Source organism: Triturus cristatus, chromosome 6 (assembly GCF_964204655.1).
Source record: "Triturus cristatus chromosome 6, aTriCri1.1, whole genome shotgun sequence".
NCBI lineage: Eukaryota > Metazoa > Chordata > Amphibia > Caudata > Salamandridae > Triturus > Triturus cristatus.
Window position 1 is genome coordinate 427981396 of NC_140589.1, and position 20940 is coordinate 428002335.

The window sequence follows — 20940 nt, forward strand, 5'->3', positions numbered from 1 at the left end:
AAACCGGGTTTGCGACACTATTTTGAATTCTTTTTAACTATTGTTGAAGACTTGACGTCGTTCTGTTTCCTTAAGTCTTTAAGGCTTGCCTCATCAAAGAACCAACGTGTTTCGTCCTTCAGCGTGGCACTTATTATCGAAGGTCTTCATCAGGGTGGACAAGTGTTATACAGAGGACTGGAGGTATCTAATTGTATAAAGAAGACCATTTTACTTATTCAGAATTGTGGGAAATTTTACTAAATATTTACAAATACAGTGACTCGTTAAAATCAAAGGTATTCCTACGTACCACAGGCGTATTTGAAGATGTAAGGTTCCTGATTCTTGTATCTCCAAGTGGAAATCTTTTAAACTAGAGCAAAGGAGAGCATCTAGTCAATATTGTTGTAGCCTCACCGACACGTAGAATGCTATATTTTGTTTAGAAAAGCAAAACCAATAAGGGGAGGGTATTTAAAAAAAATGTATATATCCTCAACGACATTATAGACTAGAAAAATAGCGGGCGGGTGGTTAAGGTTTATTTGTGGCTACATGTGCTCCGACCGGTCCTCTCTTCACGAGTGATTTAAAAGGTGACACTGAAGGTAGTGGGGCAGTAACGGTGCATCATGCCTCGTTCCTAGTGACAGGGTAGGCGTGAGAGTGTCGAGGGATTGTGCAAGCCTAACCCCCCAGCTTGAAATTCCTTGGTGGTACAAGGTCTGGTAATATTTAAAGAGCGCCCACATGTGAGGAATTCTCGGTCAGATGTGTCCGAGTAAGCCATGTGCCCCCGGTGCACGGAAACGTATCAAAATTTTCGGATCTTACCTAGCTCCGCCGGAGTGCGAGCATTCGTGTTCTTTAGCGGCTTGCTTACATCAAGACTGGCCTTACATAAATGGATTGCGTTACGGCTCGGGATTTTGTTCCGGGGCGATGGGTCGTGCAGTGTGCTACAGCAGCTCAACTCCAACACTCTTCTTCGCATGCAGCGAACTCGCATTCGCACGAGAAGTGAACTGCCTATTTCCGGGTCTTACGTTTAGTGACTGGACAGGGGGCGTGTGAGAGGCGTGTCTTATCAGCTGGGAGGCACTTTCGTAACCATACTGCCGCGACTTTGATGTGCGAAAACTTTATTAAAACAGCTGTGAGGCACTCTAGTGACCGTACTTCCTCGGCTCTGGGGCAAAAAACTTTATTAAAACAGATTATGTGTGCCAGGAGTTTCTAGCCTGATCTCGAGCTGGCGTGAACCCGTTGTCGTGTTCTAATCAACATGCTCAAAAAAACTGTATTTCAATGAATTCAGGGGGAAATAATTAACATGCAGGCTCAAACTAGCGCGAACCTGATCATTTATCCTAGATTATGAAAAGGCACTCAAAAGCAAAAGATGTAGGTTATTAATTAGTGATCACATGTCAAAGGACATGTCGTCATCTTGTATGGCTTATTGACCTAAAGCCTATTAATTGCAAAGCTCTGTTATGATTCTTGGTCCTGGAGCTATGCACTTTCCCAGCGCACTGGAACAGATCAATCGAACTACTTTTCAGAATACTGGTTACATGGTAGGTACCACATACAAATGGAGCATGATGACATCATTCCACATTACCATTTGGTTGTTTAAACGGCTATTATTTCCAACAAATTTCCAATTACAAATGTACATTTTTACTGGAAGCAAATAGCATTGTCTGTTGTAATAATATGTCTATGAGCAGCCCTTAGGTGGTTGCTCTTGTTATTGGGGCTACAGGAAGCTATTCTTTCAATATCTTCACCATTCCTTATATAGTGCTCAAGTAAAAAAGGTCTGTGCAAATTTACGTAAGAGAGGAAAGAAAGAAGAGCTAAAAAGAGACTGGTTCAGGTCCAATGATTCAGTTCGCTGAGTTCGTTCAATCCGTTGTCAATTGTATTAAGATACATAATAGGTTTAGCCTCAAACTCTGAGAGGAGACTATCAACGTTGGCTCCATGCACCTGTTTAAGTACAGTCCATTTAATGTCTTTAGGGCTGTGTTGATGTTCAAGGCAATGCGTTACCATCGGTGCATTTATGATCTTACATTTAATTCTGGAACGGTGTTGGGTCATTCTTGTCTTGATGGCTTGAGTTGTTTTTCCAACATAAGCCAAGGGGCATGGACACCGAGCGCAGTAGATCACATTATGCGTGTTACAATTCGTAAAGGTTTCATGTTTTACAAATTTATTTCCATATCTGAAAATGTCTCCCTCGATGGTACTCTGGCAGGATGAACAATTACCACACCTCCGATGACCCTTGATTGGTGGCAGGGATAACATCGTTCGAATGGATTGGGTGGTACTCTTCTTTTCTGTATTAGCGTGTACTAGTTTGTCCTTTAAACTTCGGTTTTTCTTAAGTGCGAAGATTGGAAGATTTCTTAGTGGTTCTAAGGATTTTACAGTTGACCAATTTCTTCGGACTATTTTCTTCATCTCGCTGGTGCGTCCTGAAAAAGTAGTGACGCAAACCAAGGGTAAGTCCTCTCCTCGTACTTTGGGTACCAGTAGGGATTCTCTGGGGATATACCAGGCTCTCTTCATAGCCCTCTTCAGTAGTTTTTTCGGGTACTATAATTAATACTTAATACTGGCCTTACTGCGCAATCTGGGGGCAGTGGTTTGGCAGAATAATTATTACAGGTGGATGGTGGATTAGATCTACCTAGAATACCTCGTTCCAATACGGCTTCCTCCAAATTTGCCTAACTATATTTCTGCCCTGCTCCTTTCATTCTGGATATCTTTCATTATCTCTGTTTTATCTATCAACATTTGCAAAATTTCAGGGGTTGTATCAAATCTGGTTGTATTAACTCTGGCAGTCATAGGACTAACATGCGTTGGCTGTAACTGTGCTTTTATCCTACCCAAGAAAAGATGCAATAAACACTTTGTCATATTAACAGGCACTTCTTTAGGATACATTAAAGGTGGTGTTTCTATGGCATGGGGAATAAGAGAACATACATAACTATCATTTTGTGTATTGGTACATATATCATGCATGCTTTTGTACCACAAATTATCAAGTAGAGAATCATGCAGAGGAAGTATATCTGTTTCATTGAAAACAGCTCTACGAAAGCGTAATACTTCTTCCCTATCGGTGGGATCTTTTGCATCTACATAACACATAATACAATAGCAAATTATCAGAGTAATAATCATAACCACTGAACTCATTATTATACTATGAAAAATATCATTTAACTGTCTCTTCATTGTATAATTTGTTCTTGGACCATTGAATAATGTCCGTTACGTGCACCCAGTTCCGCATCCCGCCCACTTTTACTGCTGTTGGCATGCTCTGTGTTACTTGGCAGGGGCCTAGAAACTTGGGATCCTTCCATGTTCTCACAAAGTTACACACGAAGACCCAGGAACCGATGCTGATGGCTGTAGACAAGAACAGGGGTGGTGCAGTACTTTTGGCCTGTTGCAGCTGAACCTGTTTAGAATTAACCTGTAAGTTTTTGTTAAGGCAGACATGTATGCATTCATTTCTTGGCAAGCACTCTCTGATGAAGACTTAGTATCAGAGTGAATCATTTGATTTTGTTTAAAAGAAAAATTAGAATGCCTACCTGTTACGACTTGGTGAGGGGTCAAATGATGATCTTTTGAAGGGGCATTTCTCAACGCATACAGAGCAAGGGAAAGGCAGTAAAGCCAATTCTTTTTCAGTGTCTCGCAACTTTTTGACCCTTTGCTTTTCAATAAGCCATTCATCCTCGCAACAATTCCATTACTCTATGGGTGGTAAACTGGTGTTCCACTCCTAATAGTGTAGTAATTTGCTGAAATGCTGTGTTAGCAAAGTGTTTTCCATTATCGCTGCGTATCGCCGCGATAATGACCTCTCTCACCAGGAATTTGGCTGCCTGGTCAGCATCACACCTGGAGCAGGGTCCTGCTTCAATCCATTGCGAAAATGGACACACCACTACTACCAAATATCTATATCCATTACATTTTTGCATCATATCTTCAAAATCTATGTGTAACTCTATGAAAGGACCTATTGCTCTTGGAATGGAGGATGAAGGCATTTTTGGTGACCTCTTATTAGAGTACTGATAACACACATGACATGAAGCTAGAAATACATCAACTAATAGTCCTAGATTGGGGATAAACCAGCTTTTATTCAACTCATCCATCATTACTCTTTTAGAATGTGTGTTGGTAAATGAAGTTGTCGAAGGGCTGTTTTAAGTAGTGACTGAGGCATTATAACTTTACCTGAAGTTGCTGATCTATAAAGAAGATCTGGATATCCAGTCACTAACCCCCCCCCCCCCCCCCCCCCCCCGCCGCTTGATTTCCAGAGATCTTTCTCATGTTGTGGTACTGCATTTTGAATGTCTAATAATGCCTCTGTAGAAATATTCTCATAGTGTTGTATCTCAACCTCATCATCTGCATCTAAAGTGTGCATACTGCATGTTTTCATTGCATATAAACTAGCTTCCTTTGCTGCTGTATCAGCAGCTTCATTTCTCTTGGACACCAAATCTGTTCCTTTTGTGTGTGCCTGGCACTTAACCACTGCTACTTGACATGGTATTTGCAATGCAGCAATGAGGTCAGCTAAAAGATGTTGGTGCGCTACTGGTCTCCCATCAGATTTAAGAAATCTTCGCCTTTCACATCTCTTCAGCCCTGAGTGAACTGTGGAAGCTACATATGCGGAATCGGTGTATATTGTTACTGGCTGACCCTGACATGCCTGTAGAGCAGTTGTCAATGCTTTTTATTCAGCCACTTGGGCGGAGTCTTGGGATGGCAAGGGTAAGAGGTGCAATGTGTGTAAGGTATAATCAGTAGGTGTACCAATAGCCTCAACAACAGCTGCACCTGTATGTCTTTTACCTGTCTCCTGCTCTATCCATGAGGAACCATCAATAAACAATTGTCGGCCATCAGACAAGGGGTCCTCATGTGCCAGGTGATCGTCCTCCTCCAATGTTGCACTACAGTCATGATCAGTGGGCTCTAGTGGGTGCACTAAAAAAGTTGCAGGATTGACTGATTGTACTCGCTCAATGCAGATAGAAGGGTTTGACAGTATTACTTCATAACCTGTTGCTCTTTGAGTGGTCAGTGTACTTTTACTTTTCTGCAGCACAGCAAATGGAGAGTGCTCAACATACAATGTTACAGGGCATCCTGCTGTAATAGTACTACTCTTTTCTACTGCAAAAGCTGCTGCTGCAAGCACTCGCTCACAAGGAAAGTGACCTTTCATTACTGGATCTAGTAGTCCACTAAAATAGGCGACGGTTTTGTGACCCATTGGGTATTTTTGAGTAAGGACTGATCATGGAATCCTCTGTGGCAGCAGAAAACAGAAAAAAATCTTTGTATAGTCTGGATTTGCTAGCACTGGGGCTGAAGCAATTGCTTCTTTCAATGTCTGAAATGCACTTACACTTTCATCACTCCACTGTATGCCTGTGTTGTCAGTTTTAGTTGCTTCATAGCGTATAATAGTGGTTGTATGATGGTAGCATAATCAAATACCCACTGACGTACAAAATTACAAAGGCCTAGAAACTTCTGCATGTCTTTTACTGTCTTGGGCTGAGGCTGATCACGTATAGTTTGTCTTCTAGAACCTGCTATCTTTTTGCCTTCCGCAGACAGCACTTGGCCCAAATACAGCACTTATTTTTGCACAAATTGTAATTTTTTCCTATCCCTTAGTAGCAAGTAGCGTTAGGAGATTGACAGTGTCCAAAACACATTCAGATTCTGTTTTGCTACATATTAATAAATCGACATATTGCAAAACTGTACTGTCTGACTGGAAATGTAGCAAATCATCTCTCAATACTCTATTAAATACAGATGGAGACTCACAATAGCCTTGTGGGAGTCTAGAATACTGGATTTGTTCACCATCAAAACTGAAGGCTGTCAAATAATGACTGCCAGGATGTCAAGGTATGCTAAAAAAAAAGCATTCTTTAAATCCACCACAGAAAACATTTGATGTCACTTGGTATATTAGTTAATATCACAGATGTGTCTGGCACTATGGTTTACTCTGCTAATACTATGGCATTAAGGTGGTGAAAATCCTGAACCATCCTCCAAGTATTACCTGTAGATTTTTTTACAGGATAAATTGCTGTGTTACAAGGCGATGGACAGGAATACAGGACTCCCTGATCCTTCAGTCTTTGTATTGTCCCTCTAATACCTTCTTTTCGTTCGCACTTCCACCTCTATGGGCACGTGTTGTGTATGGAATGAGCTGTACTTCATCAGAGAAGCCCTGCGTATCCATGGTGGCAGAGGACAATGTAACATTTCCTTCTGAGAGGCAAGATTTTGTTGCCCCTGTATCAACCAAAAAAGCATACCTCTTTCCCATTATAATCATTTCTACTATTGGTTCTTCCTCTGGGTCTATAGTCCTAGCTACCACAGTACTATTGGTATTTCCTGGTGCGTCCCATCAGGCTGTATGATAAAAGGGGTTTCCACCTTGAACAATCACTCTCCCTTGTCCTTGACTCCATGTGCTCACCAGTGCAGTAGTCTGCACCTGATGCTGGCCTCCTGCCTTCACAACAGGTGCTGGTGCCCCTTGAATAGGTACGCTAGCAAATTGCTGTTGTGGCATATAAACCTGTGGTAGTCGAGTTATTTGTTGAGGATAGGGGGCACACTGATAAGGATCTTATTGAGGTGCTGGCCCTGACGTGTTCACATATGGTCTTCCCCTTCCTCTCCCAATTCCCATCACTCCCTGCGCTTCATCACTTTTCTTAAAGCAGCATTCAGCAATAAAATGTCCAATATTACCGCAGTAACGGCATTTAAAATTTCTTCTTCCTTGCATCTGTCTCCCCTCTTTGACCTCTTCCTTGCTCCCTGTTTGCAACAGGAACTTGCACAGTCATTTCTTTTCCTGTCTTTTCCTTCTCATTTTTCTGTATCTTTTGTGTCACAGGTTTAGCTTGGGCTCTGTCACTTTGGTCTTTATTTCTCCTCTCCTTTTCTACAAAAATGTATAATATGTGCTTGTATTTCTGCCCAGGGTTTTACATCTAAAGCCACAACCTGATCTAAATGGTCTTGTATGTCTCCTGGTAGCCCCTGTTTTAAAACATTGTAGAATAATCTACAACTACCTCCCATGTCTACAGGTCCTACATCTGCTTCCTACTTTTTCTTCATCAGTGTTATGTATTCTGCACAGGACTGTCCTGGAGACATAGTTTGTGTCATCAATGCCCCAATATCTGGTCGGTCTGGGTACCTATTCCTTAATTCAGTCCACACTCTAGAGCGCACTACTCCAAAAGCAGACCCATCATGTTTTCCTTTAGTAATAGTTACTCCTTGTATCCCTGCACTTCTCATTATACTATCCACCTCATCCCCTACTATGGAGCTCAACAGGCTCTTTACATCCCCAAGAGCTAAAGGTATCCCAGCTGTTGCATTTTCAAATGCTTTTATCCATTTCCCTGCTCCTTCATGTAATGGAGGCAGGCCTTATTTTAGATTTTCTTTATCCAGGTGTTGCCATGGAACATAGACAGGCTGTGCTCCCTGTGTCTTATACACCAGTGGCATCTGCATTACAGCGGTATTCCTGCCACCAAGTCCCTCATAAGGTGTGTCAGACCTTAAAGCATATTTCTTCCACACACAGACTTTGTTGCATGTAATCATAATTCCACTCTGGATCCCCATAACCTTGAAAAATACATAAATCCGCCATATTTATCAATTCAGGGTCTAAGGATCCTGCTCTTGGCCTCACTTTCATCTGTGGCACCATACCAGCTATCCATCCTGCAAAGTTATTAGTAAATGGGACAACATTATACCAACTATTTTCTTCCTTTGCCTCTATTTCATTGGGTGTCAAGTCACTGTTTCCTTTCCTTTCTTTTCTCTGTATAAAACTTGTCATTCCTTGCATATTTCGCACATGAAAGGATCTTACTTCAGCTGAAGGGGAGCTTTGTCCTAATTCTATCATACCCTCTGCACGAAATGGACGCCTAGACCTTGTTGTACTACTGGGAAACACCTGCTATCCTCTTAATTATTCTCTAAAGGCACTTTGTTCCTCTAATCTTCTTCTATTTATTTCAGCATTTGTGTTCTCAGCCTCTTGCCACAATTCCATGCGTTCCCGGTCAAGAACCCTTCTAGTTTCACTCTCCAATGAATTTATTGTTTCCTCATCTTTCTCATCCTCTCGTCTCATTCTTGATTTCTAGATCATATCCTATGTCCCTTACAACTGGCGTTGCATCTGGTTTAAATTATATGGAATTACATATATTTGAACAGTCATCAGCAATAAGGCTTAAACTCTTAATTGTATTCTGTATTCCTTTTACACTGGTGGTCATGTCATGATAACCCTTCTCCTCCTCCTGATATATTTTTGATCGTGCCCCTAAATCAAACTTCACCTGTGGGGTGCTAGTATAATATCCATTTCCCTCACTTGAGTTTTGAGGAATCTTGCTAGCCCATTCTAATATATCTTTTGACTTTTGTTCCAACAATTTTCCATTTTTGTCTTGTCTTAATTTTACTGAAATGTCTCCTGTTAAGGACACTGTTCCCTCATATACTTTTTCAGGTTTAAGAGGGTCTTTATTAATTGTTTGAGCAAGATCAACCTCCCCCATTTTTAATAAGTCATCAACTTTGTTTGTCAGTCAAGGGTATTAATATTGGATCTTTATAGCCTAAAGCTGGAACATCAGTGTCCACTGAGTCTATTGAGGTAGTGGATTCCTTATCTTCCACTGACCATGATGGATACATACCCTGACGGCATAAGGGCCCTTTATCTCAGAATATGTCAGGGGTGGTGCTGTGGCTTCTACATGGGAATCCTGACTGAATATCTTCCACATGTCCAATGATGCTAATCTTTTTGTTCTCTTATCTCCTTTATATGCTCCTAAGATATATGATATTACATGGGCTATCACTGTATTATCAAAAGAGCCATCTGGTGTCCATGGAATCAGGGAAGTCTTTGTGCCTTCTGCCCATTCCTGACAATGTATTTTTATTCGGTCAGTCTCCTGGAAATCATATGGCCTAAAGGAGTCTCTTTGTCTCCCTGCTTCCCCTTGGAAGATTTGTTAAAGAAAGGCATGACCTCACAATTTTCCTTTTTAATCTACCAAAAAACATTTACTATTCTTAAAGGCTCTTGTCCTAATGTAGTTCACACTAAAAATATAGTTGGTACCTCTGATAATGCAAGTGAACTCATAATCTATTACACATGATATAACAACCACAAATCTACTATATATATATATATATATATATATATATATATATATATATATATATATATATATTCACAGAAAAAACTTTAGGTTTCAGGCACGTTATAGTTAGGAATTAGCATTTAAAATACCTCAGAAATTCACTGAAAAAACCATAGGTTTCAGGGGTGTTATAGTTAGCTGGACTTTTCACTTGTACAAAACCATAGAAATTCCCCCGTTATAGTTAGTTCAGCTAACTATAACTCGCGCGCCCGCAATGCACTGCTGATGACATCACATATTACATCACTCATGACATCGCTGATGACATCTCAAATGACATCACTGATGACATCACTCATGACATCATCCAGTGAATGTGTGTTTTTCTGAAAATTAAATATGTTTTATATATGTATATCTCAAGGTCGATGGAAGAATAAATGGGTATATAAGTGTCTAAATGGATGATTTGTTTTTGAAAAATTGATTGTGTAACTGACTGATTAAGTGTATCATAGTGAATACATGGCTTAGTGAGTAATGTTTAAATATGTAAATATCTGTATCAGTCTCTCACTTTGTGTATAAGTGGCTGCATGGGTTGGTGAGTAGCTACATGGGTGTCTATATAGGTTATTAGTTGTTTTTTTGAGTATCAGTCTGAGTGTCTGCATGGTTCGGTGGGGGGTATTACGTAGTGCATAGTTGCATGAATGAGTGACTCACTGTTTGTATGTGCTGAAGACAGCATGTGTGCAGGACTGTATGGGTGGATGAGTGTGTGTATGGGTGTGTTAGTAGTGAATGACTGTCTCAATAGTGTCTTTATGAGTAACTACATATGTTTTAAACTAGTATATGTGACTATTGGTGTATATAAGTGAGTATATGTGAGAGTGAGAGATTGAAAGAGTTCCTGTATGAATAAGTATGTGTTTCTATAAGTGATTGTTTAAAAGACTAAGTATGTGTAAGTTTCTGTAGAAGTAAGTGTGGTGGTGTGTGTATAACTGTATATGCAAGTAAATGTATGTTTGATTCTTTATTAGCATGAGTGACTATGTGTGTGAGTAACTCTATGGATGAGTGGCATTGTGTAACAGGATGTACAGGTGTATGAGTACATAGGATGAGTGAGTACATGTATGAGTGACTGTATAGGACTGTTGGCGAATGAGTGGATGTGTATGTGGATCTTAGAATTACTGAATAGGTTGTTGTAACTGGTATTGGTATGTCCATTGTTTTGAAAATTGTAGTCTCTATTTTTGAATGTGTGTATCAAAAGTTATATTAGGGTGAGAGGAGGTCTGCCACTCGATCACAAAGATGATGTCATCAGTGATGTCATTTGAGATGCCATCAGTGATGTCATGAGTGATGTCACTGACCATGTCATGAGTGATGTAATATGTGACGTCATCAGCAGTGCATTGCGGGTGCGCGAGTTATAGTTAGCTGAACTAACTATAACGGGGGAATTTCAATGGTTTTGTACAAGTGAAAAGTCCAGCTAACTATAACACCCCTGAAACCTATGGTTTTTTCAGTGAATTTCTGAGGTTTTTTAAATGCTAATTCCTAACTATAACGTGCCTGAAACCTAAAGTTTTTTCTGTGAATTTCAAAGGTTTTTTAAATGCTAATTTCTAACTATGCCTACAGAGATAGGACATGTGAAGAAAGAAGAAAAAATGCACAGAAAGAAACAAAAGAAGTGCAGAAAGAAGCAACAGAAGGCCTCCAAGACGAAGAAAAGTGCAGGAAGAAGGATAACGTGCAGAAAGAACAAAAGGAAGAGCAGAAAGAAGCCTTGTTGCAAAATCATCCTGTACCCTCAACTTTTTCAGACGGATACTGGTGGTAACTGAGTCTGACTAACCAGTCCTAGAGCCAGTGCTATGTTAAAAGACACTTAGAATACAGTGAAAACACCTACATACACTAGGGAACATTATGCGTTGGGGTCCCCCTGTGGTTAGCATGACCTCCTCTGTAAGCTCCTAGTATATAATAGGGCAGGGGGATTAAAACTACCTCTTAAAACAGGCCACAGGGCGTTTTTGCACACGTTAACTCAGGCCCTGTCCCCTCCCTTCACCACTGTGTAAACACGCCCTGTGTCCGATTTTAGTTGGGAGATTAAGTTCATTTGAATCCTGAGGGTCCCTAGGGTCCAACTAGCCCACTAGGTACCTCCAGTAAGTGCCACAGAGCTGCGTTGCAGAGAGTTGTAAAAAGTGGCACGGCCTGGACCACCTCTCTGCAATGCAGCTCAGTGGCGCTTACTGAAAGCACTTGGTGGGCTAGTTAGCCCCCAGGGGCCCTCAGTATTGAAGGGGAAATTATATCCCCAATTTAAAACGTGCCATAGTGCGTGTTTGCACACGTCACCTCAGGCCCCGTCCCCTCCCTTCACCACTGTATAAACGCGCCCTGTGGCTGTTTTAAGTTGAGAGATTAAGTCCCCTTGAATCCTAAGGGTCACTAGGGTCAAACTAGTCCACTAGGTACCTCTAGTAAGCGCCACAGAGCTACGTTGCAGAGAGGTGTAAAAAGGGGCTTGGCCTTAGAACACCTGTCTGCAGCACAGCTCCCTGGCACATACTGGAGATGCCTGTTGGGCTAGTTGGCCCTCAGGGACCCTCAGTATTGAAGAGGAATTAATTCCCCAACTTGCAACTCGCCAGGGGGCGCGTTTACAGAGTGCTGCAAGGAGGGGGCGTCGCCTCCGGCACGATGCCAGTCTTTTATTTATTTTAATTTTTTAAGAAGGGGGGCTGTGTGGTTCCCCTTCTCATTCTAATTTATTGGCCCTGATGACCCCATCCCCCAGGGCCTGTCTCCTAATTATATTTTTTTGACCCCAATCCCCAGGGCCGGCCACTGTTTTTTATTATTTTAAAAAATATATATTTATAGACACACCTAGGACATGCTGGACAAACCGTACGTACCTATCACCATGACGATTTGGGTGATATTCATTAAAAGGCGACTATGCATACAATGAATCCACGTGGAATGTATTTACACCACTAGTGAAGCTCTGACATGTCTGATGCCCTACCGTGCCTAATCCCGGTAGACACCCTTGTTGTTTATTTATACAAACATGGGTAGCTATTGACGGGCACATTTAATACACATGCACACCAAGCCATTCAAAGGGGATTCGACAAAAATTTGACCAAAACTATGCAAGAAACCCCCCTCACGATTAATAAAACACACATCCACTGTGTAATACTTTTTATTTTACTCTCTGGAAAGGGGACGAACATCACTTGAGAGTCACAGCGCGCTCCTGGCAGAGCCCAATGCTGTGTTACACCCACCATTGCCTGCCGAGTGCCACACACCTCTGTGTTGTATTCCACTAGCTAGTGCATATGCTATGACACTCTCTAGCCCATGTGCACTGTAACACCACCTCGTGAATATGTCATGCCACACTTGTCTTCGCACGGGTTATATTGCCCCATCTAACGTGCCTTCCTCGATGCCTATGTTATAACGCACAGTGCTATGCCATACATATTACAATCTGGGATCCATATCTGTGTCACAATGCATATGCAACGTTACACTCCCCAGCACATATTTTATATTACAACTTTAGAGACTAGTTAGGTTACACAACACTGCCCTGTGCATATTACACTCCAAGGCGCATATCGCATAGCACAGGCACTAGCGCGTGCTATCTCGCGCTCTCCAATGAATCTGTCATTGCGCACAATGTATTGCATATTATATTTCACGCCCGGTTCATCTTATATCACACTTTTTGGTGCATAGTTTATACCATACACTATATCTAGTTTTCATTTTCAATCGTGCTCTCAGGACTGTTCTATATAACACTGTGTTCACCCACCCTTTTCACGGGCATTACATTTTGCGATGGGGGTGGAGAGTCAGGGGGTGTTTCTGCCAAGTGAGCCCGGAGTCACAGTCGCAAACGTCCTCTTCTTCCTGAATAAAAGAGAGATTATGCTGCATACTTGTTCATATTTTAAGTAGTTCGCACAGACACACGTTTTAAAAACAATAACGTTCCTAATACCCGCCTTCTCTGAACAGTTAGCTTGCTGCCCCATCCCCCTCCTCCCTATCCTCTGTTGTGTGAATCCATAGACTAGTCTCCTCCCTCCTGCCATGCATGGTCTGATGTGCTGCCACTGCCCTCAATTTAGTATGATGTACCAGTCCACTCCTCCTGCCCTCCATTGCCCAATTCTGTGTCCCATCATTGACCTCATGCTTAAACTCTGTGCTTAGCTTGCTGCCCCTATTCTCCTTCCCCCTGCCCTCCGATGTCTTTGTGCATGCCCCTGCTCCATCCTTTTTGCCCACCATGTTCCATGGACCTGCCCCTCCTATCTATTCTGAGTGTTCTGTTGAGCTGCCACTCCCCTCCCACCTGCCTAGCCTTGTAAGATGACTGTAACCTGTCCCTGCCACCTCCACCCTGCCTGTCCACATGCCATGCCCCTATCCTCTTCCTCCTGTCCACATGGTCCATTGTACTGCCACACCCTTCTGCCCTCCCTGGTCTGTTGTGCTGCAACTGCTCCTCCTGCCTGCCTCGTGCGGTCTGTTGTGAGGCCCCTTCCCCTGAACTTTCTTGTCTGTGCACAGGTCCTGACCCTCCCTTCTATCCTCCATCGTCCTTTTTGCATGCCCCTGCACCCTCCTTCTTGCCCATCATAGCCATTGTGCTGCCACTAACCCTCCCACTTGCCATGCATGGTCTTCTGTGCTGTCATGGCCCCTCCACCTTCCCTGTGTGGTCAGTTAGCTGCCCCTGACCACCTCCCACCTTCCCTCCATGGTCTGTGTGTATGCCATCACAGTCTCACTGTTGCTCTTCATGGTGTGTCTTGCTTCTAGTGCCCATTCTGCCTGACCTCCATGGCTATCTTGCTGCTCCTGCCCTGCCCCCTTGCCCCCAGCCCTCTGTTTACATGTGCAGACCCCTACTCCCTCCCTCCTGGCTTGTCTGTTCCATTGTAATGCCCCTGATCCGTCCCTCCTGGCCTTTGGTCTGTTATGCTGTAGCTTTCTCTCCTGTCTGTCCATTATGGTCAGCTAGCTACCATTGCCTCTTGCCCCTCTATTCTCTGTTGTCCATGTGCATGGTCCTGTCCCCTCCCTCTTGCTTTCTATGGATTGTTGTGCTGCACTCCCATCCCGCATGCCCTGTGTGGTGTATTGTGCTGCTGCAAACCCTGATGCCTGCCCTGCAGGGTCAGTTTGGTGCACCTCTCCATGTCCCTCCTGTCCTCTGTTACCAAGTCCATGTCCCTACCCCATTTCCTTCCATGATCCAATGTACCATACTTGCGAACATTTTGAACTTGGTAAGAGAGAGATTTTGAAAAAAAACTGGGGTATTGATTTTCCCCTTTGAGTTACATTGAAAAAGAGGAGATTGTAGACAGGAGACAGATCAAATAAAGCCCATTTGAGCTTAAAAACATTGGACGTTTCCTGGCTGAAACGGGTCTGTTGGCATGTATGGTTGTACTACCATTGCCTCTTCCTTCTGCCCACAATAGTCTATTACATTGCCACAGCCTCTCTTGCAAGTCCTGTATTGTTGGTTTGTTGCCCATGCCCCCTTTCCACTGCCCTCCATAGTCTGTTGTGCTGCCACGGCCCTTCCTGCCTGCTCAGTGTGGTTAAATTGTTGCCTTTGCACCCTCCTACCTGCCTTAATTTTCAGAGTCCGTGCCCCTGCCTCTCAACAGTATCCTAATGAACAACTAGATTGCTAACATTCTATATTTATTACAAAAGTGTGGAACGCCTAGAGCATTTCCTTTAGAAATTACATATATGAGAGGGCCTTATTGGCATCAAAATTATGGTTGATGCTCTAAAAGACTAAAATAAGGACATATTTTCTGAGTTTTCAAATAGCGACAAAGCACTTTTAAATCATTTGTTATCTTTGTTTTTTTATCCAGTTGACCACTTGATTAAATGTTGCACTTAGGGGAGAGGATGTGGTGTTACTTCCAGAACTGCAGACTTTGTAACTGGGGACCAGGTTGGAGTTTCTGCTTCAGCTCGACATTCTGTGATTCTGGTCAAATCACTTAGTCTCCCCATGTCTACAACCAAAATGAATTTGTTCTTGTGTGTTGTAACCAATGCTCATGTAAAGCACTCCAATACCTGACAAGTCTACACTATATAACACTGCAAAAACACAAAATAATAAGTGTTTTGCACACTTCTGTCATTGGGCTATATTTGGGCTACATCTGGGTGATTTTGGGCTACATTTGGGCTCTTTTGTCTCCGGTGGCCATTTTGGGAGATTTATTTGTTATGATGTTTACTAATTTCCAGAATTTTTTAATGAAATAGAGGATTTGAGAAGTCACTCAAAATGTGCCCTCATTTTCTTTCTTCAGCATTAATCATAATTTCTATGGCAAAATGAACCCCCTCATTGTTTTCCTTTTTAAATTAAATGTTTTAAGTGTTACCAGTTTATTCCAATCAAGATGGCTTCAGGTGTGCCATACTTTTGTCATAATGAAGACAGTAAGCGCTCTAGTTGTTTTTAAGAACACTCTGGGACATTCTGTCATTGGGCTATACTTGGGCTACATCTGGGTGATATTTGGGCTACATTTGGGCTCTTTTGTCTCTGGTCGCATCTTGGGAGACTTATTTGTTATGAAGTTTCCTAATTTCCTCATTTACTGCAGTCCCCTCAGTAGGAAATACTTTCAGTTTTTTACTTTGATTCCATCAAGAAGGCATTCAGATGTGTCACACATTTGCCATAAATTCAGAATGTTAGCACTCTTTTTGCTCATTAGATCACTGTAGTAAAGCTACTGCTCACCAGGGAAAACTGCTGCTGGTATTGAAAGTGCATGTTTCAGTCTGCATGTCAGAATTGTTTAATGAAATAGAAGAGGATTTGAGAAGTCACTCAAAATGTGCCCTAATTTTTTCTTTCTGCAGCGCTAATCATGTCATCATCAAAAATGAACCCCCTCATTTTGTTCCTTTTTAAATTAAATGTTTTAAGAGTTACCACTTTAATCCAAGCAAGATGGCTTCAGGTGTGCCATACGTTTATCATAAGTAGGACTGTTAGTGCTCTAGTTTTTCTTTGGAACACTCTGGGAAGCTGCAGTAGAACACAAAGGAATCTGACAGTCTCTGCCCTTGTTGGATGTACATGTTTTACTGAGAATGTCAGACTTCATTCTCACATGACTGAGAAAGATAATGTGAATTTACAGAAAATATGCTCTCAGTTTAGCTTATAGATCACCTTCCAAACCTCTGTGGGAAAAGCATGAGAAAATATTTTTCTCTCAATCATGATATCCCAGCAGAAGGCTTTTTCACATGGTGAAATCACCTTAGAACATACCACAATTCCTAAAATGAGTATGGTACCATCAACAAATGATTTATAATGTAACTAAAGTCTTAAAACCTTCTATTAACTGCAATGCTTTTTAATGAGGTGCTATCCTGTATATTGGCCCCAAGATGGCTGCCAACACTTCTTGCATGAAGTGCTGACAGCCAATCAGATCTCAGGATGAGATGTGTGGTTAGGCTCCGCCCACATATATGTATGATTTTACTTTTGATTTTCTCAGGAACTACTGAACAGATTGACACCAGACCTGCAAAAGGAACTTCCCTGACCTGAGGACTACCTCTTTGCCAAATTTCAAGTAATTCTGTTCAGCCGTTCGGGCTGTACCTTGGACTAAAGGTCCCTATGGAAAATTGCATGGGGAAAACGTGTTTTGGGACCCCCCCTTTTTTCTCGGCCCCCGCTTGACGAATCACCCCGAGACTTTCAGGGTAGGAGCTTAACGGAGCGCCCCATTAGTTTTGAAAATTTCGCGAGGATTCGTCAACCGGCGCCAAAGTTATTCAAAATATAATTTTGAGATTTCCTATGGAAACACGGTCCTAACTATAACTATCTACTGGCGACTGCCAGTAGATATATATATATATATCTATCTATCTACTGGCAGTCGCCAGTAGATAGTTATAGTTACAACCTAGTTTCCATAGGAAATCTCAAAATTCTATTTTGAATAACTTTGGCGCCGGTTGACGAATCCTCGCGAAATTTTCAAAACTAATGGGGCGCTCCGTTCAGCTCCTACCCTGAAAGTCCCGGGGTGATTCGTCAAGCGGGGGCCGAGAAAAAAGGGGGGTCCCAAAACACGTTTTCCCCATGCATTTTTATATATATAATATATATATTCACTGAAAAAACCATAGGTTTCACACGTTATAGTTAGCGGAAATTTTACTGATAAAAAACCAATGAAATTCCCCCGTTATAGTTAGTGCATGGCCGTTCTTAGTTGGTGGAGCGATTTGTCTGGTTAATTCCGATAACGAACGAGACTCCTCCATGCTAACTAGTTACGCGACCCCCAGCTCGCTTTGTTTTTGGATTTATTGCATACTTTAATTGGGCTAAAATAAAAACAGTTCTCATACTTTGCGGAGTGCGACCCTACTTTCTCTTTGATTAAGAGATTTTGGATATATATATATATATATATATATATATTTATATAGTTTAGAAAAACAACTCGCATTACATATTAATACAAAATGTCAACTTTTTCTCTTCCTCTAACATTTTCCTAATTCAAACTGTCAGGATAGACTTCTTATATAATTCCTATTTCTCTAATAATTCCCCAAGGGAAAGAAAAACAGTCTGCCAAGTTTAACTAAATAAACATCTATTTCTCTGACGAGTCCTAAACAAAAGGTCTGTCAGGATCAACAAAACACATTTAATTCTCTCTTCCTCTCTGACTATTCCTAAACAAAGGTCTGCCAGGATTAACTACACATCTCCGTTTGTAACAGTTGTGGATCAATACACAAGGATTCGACAATCGGCCTTTTTTCTTACCTTATCTAGCCGCTGCAGACGTCCCCCAGACCGGTACCTCTGTCGTCCAAAAAACAGATCTTTTGTATCAACGGGCGTCTGTCATCCTCCTCAAATTGTGCACGACTAAATTAGTTGTCCGAAGGGGAACCTCCCCAGCGGCAGGCCTGAACAAAGGGGATCTCTTGGCTGGTTCTGCCACGATGTCGGGAAAAAATCCTTTAAGCAGTGCAAATCATTTAATCACCACTTCTGCAACAAAGGGGTACAAAAAAGGTTTATTGTACATGCCAGGCTAATTCAGCGGGGAGAGTGATGTGCTATGAGCAAAGCACAAGTCAGTCTCAACTTGCATACACTTCACGTCTACTTCTTATAATACTAATTTTGGCCTAGATCCATATTTAATACAGTGTTCACAATAGAAAAAGCTTCCTGCTTTTCCGTTCTATCCCACTCAGATTACATACATTTATTTCAAGAACAGCTCTTTCCTGTGTTAGTGACTTCTCACGCCAAATTTACAGACTACAATGGATAACATTCTTGCTGCTCTGAATTTCCTGTTGAATATCCTAGGCAGGACGTTCTCAGCTCTAATACAATGAAGAGGAAAAAACACTTAAACCAGACCGCATTTAGACCTTTTTTTTCTAAAGCAGGCTGTAGGTTATTTCCAGATACGATTGTGCAACTTTAACATGCATGTTTAAACAGCATTATACTGTTTTTCTGTCTTTACATAATATTTCACAGTTTGTGGGCAAGTGACAGATAAAACTGAATAATTAGGTCCTAAATCTAAATTAGGGTTTTTATTCCTTTCAAAAGCACAAGACTTGCCTCTGTGTCTTTAATCAATTCAAAACTTCCCTTCAGTGACAGTTAGTAAAATCTGCTTTACGAATGTGGTCTCTGGAACGGAATCACTTTTAGCACTATCTTTTTCTTCTGTTATTGTTAATTACACACCATTCATGTCAAGATTTCAACACTATAAAAAAGTTAGTGATCTGACTAGGGATTATACCTAGCTGGATAAAAAGGCCAGCTACTTAACACCAAGAAGCCGTCAATGAGACAAGGTAATGGCACTCTGATCACTTCCACCTGACTAGCGGTTTTCTGCTAAGACTCCAAGACTCTCTTACCTAAAATACCACCTTCGCTGTCAGGTGGTGTGTTGTCCTGTGTGGATGTTTTGCCTGCAGGATGGTTGCAAGACAGGAATTGCACGTAAGTATCCTCTGCAGGCATAAAGAATAATTGAAGCTAGGATTGCTGTTTCAATAAGTTTGCCGGCGCTCCAATTCGGGAAGCGTTGAAACCAACAACACCTAAACTAAGTCTAGCAAAACAGTGGTGGTTGACTCTGGTAACAGACAGAGCACATTTGTAGTAGAAAGGAAGTCCTGAGAAGGTAGTAATAAATGAAACTGCTGACGGATAATGGACCACATTAACTTATTGCATGACCCTGTGTAAAAGTAATCTTCTGGTCTAGCGGTATGGTGCTTTAAATCGCTAGTGGAAAGAGCACCAAGTCCAATGTAATTGCTGTACAGTGCTGACCGTTATCTCTGAGCCCATATATAGGCAATAGTTGAACTATTTTTAAGAGGAATAATGGAGTTCATCTCATCAGGTAAACTACATTCTCAGGGCTACCTTTCTACTTCTAGATGCTAATGACAAATTAACTAACACCTGTTGCATAAGAGTACATATAACTGTACAGTGTAGCTAATAACACATCAAGTATGTAGATTTCACCCTGGATCCACTGAGTCTTTGTGTTTTTTCTCTATCTTGCACAGGCAGAAGGTGATCGAGATTCGGATATCTTGAAGTCTGATGAAAATGAAAGGCCCAACGAAGCAAATCTGCAGGTATGTCTACCGTGGCATCTGCCAACCATAATCCCCTAGTCTGACCCAAGAAGCTAAATGATGTCTGCATGACTGTGGACTCTGAAGGCTGGTATGCTTTGATCTTTTTGACCTCTTATCTGCCTTTAACACTGTGTCTCACTCCATCCTCCTCCAACATTTGGGAGCCAGTGCCCTGGCATGGATGTCATCTTCCCTTGTGTAATATGTCCAGGCCGTAGATCTTCAGTCTTTCATTCCTTCTTCGCAGTGAGTAACCTGGTATCCCTCAAAGCTTTTTTTGAGCCGAGCTCTTATGTCCTTCACTTGGCTACCCCCATTCATTCTGTTGATCTTATTTCTTCTGTTAGGCAGACGATATACAATTTATTGGTTGTGTGGATCGCAAATCTTCCTCTATGCAATCTCAGCTTAGATAAGTGTTTACTAGCTACTGGAATATCCAATTTGATGACCATTAACTCTCTCAAAGCTAACATTAGGAAAGTGTTTTAAGTTTGTGAGTCTCATTGTCCCTTAGGTTCCTTGAATGGTGGCTGTCAACAATTAGCCCAGCTTTTCAACTTTTGGTGTAAGGAAGACGCAAGCTGGTGATTAGGATCCCAGAGGTTGCTATTATGCAGAGTACTTTAGCTTATCACAGGTCTACAGGGCCCTCCACATGACTTTTCCGGGGCTTGCCATCTGTGCAAGTTAGGAAACAGCATTTACTACGCGGTCAGAACAACGTGTTTCTTTACAACGCATGCGTCATTACCACACCTCACCTATTTTTACAACAAATATGCCTTTACCGTTCATTCCTTTACCAGGAAAATGTAAGTATTTTGCA

The 20940-nt window shown here is 41.8% G+C and overlaps 1 protein-coding gene across 1 annotated transcript in view; it reads left to right on the forward strand.

The window, feature by feature from the left end:
* FBXO9 (F-box protein 9) overlaps positions 1 to 20940 on the forward strand; it is a 518999-nt gene that overhangs the window by 94191 nt on the left and 403868 nt on the right. The window contains exon 2 of the mRNA XM_085610843.1: positions 20037 to 20108. Coding sequence (XP_085466969.1) covers positions 20037 to 20108 — 72 coding nt within the window. The remainder of the gene's footprint in view (positions 1 to 20036; positions 20109 to 20940) is intronic.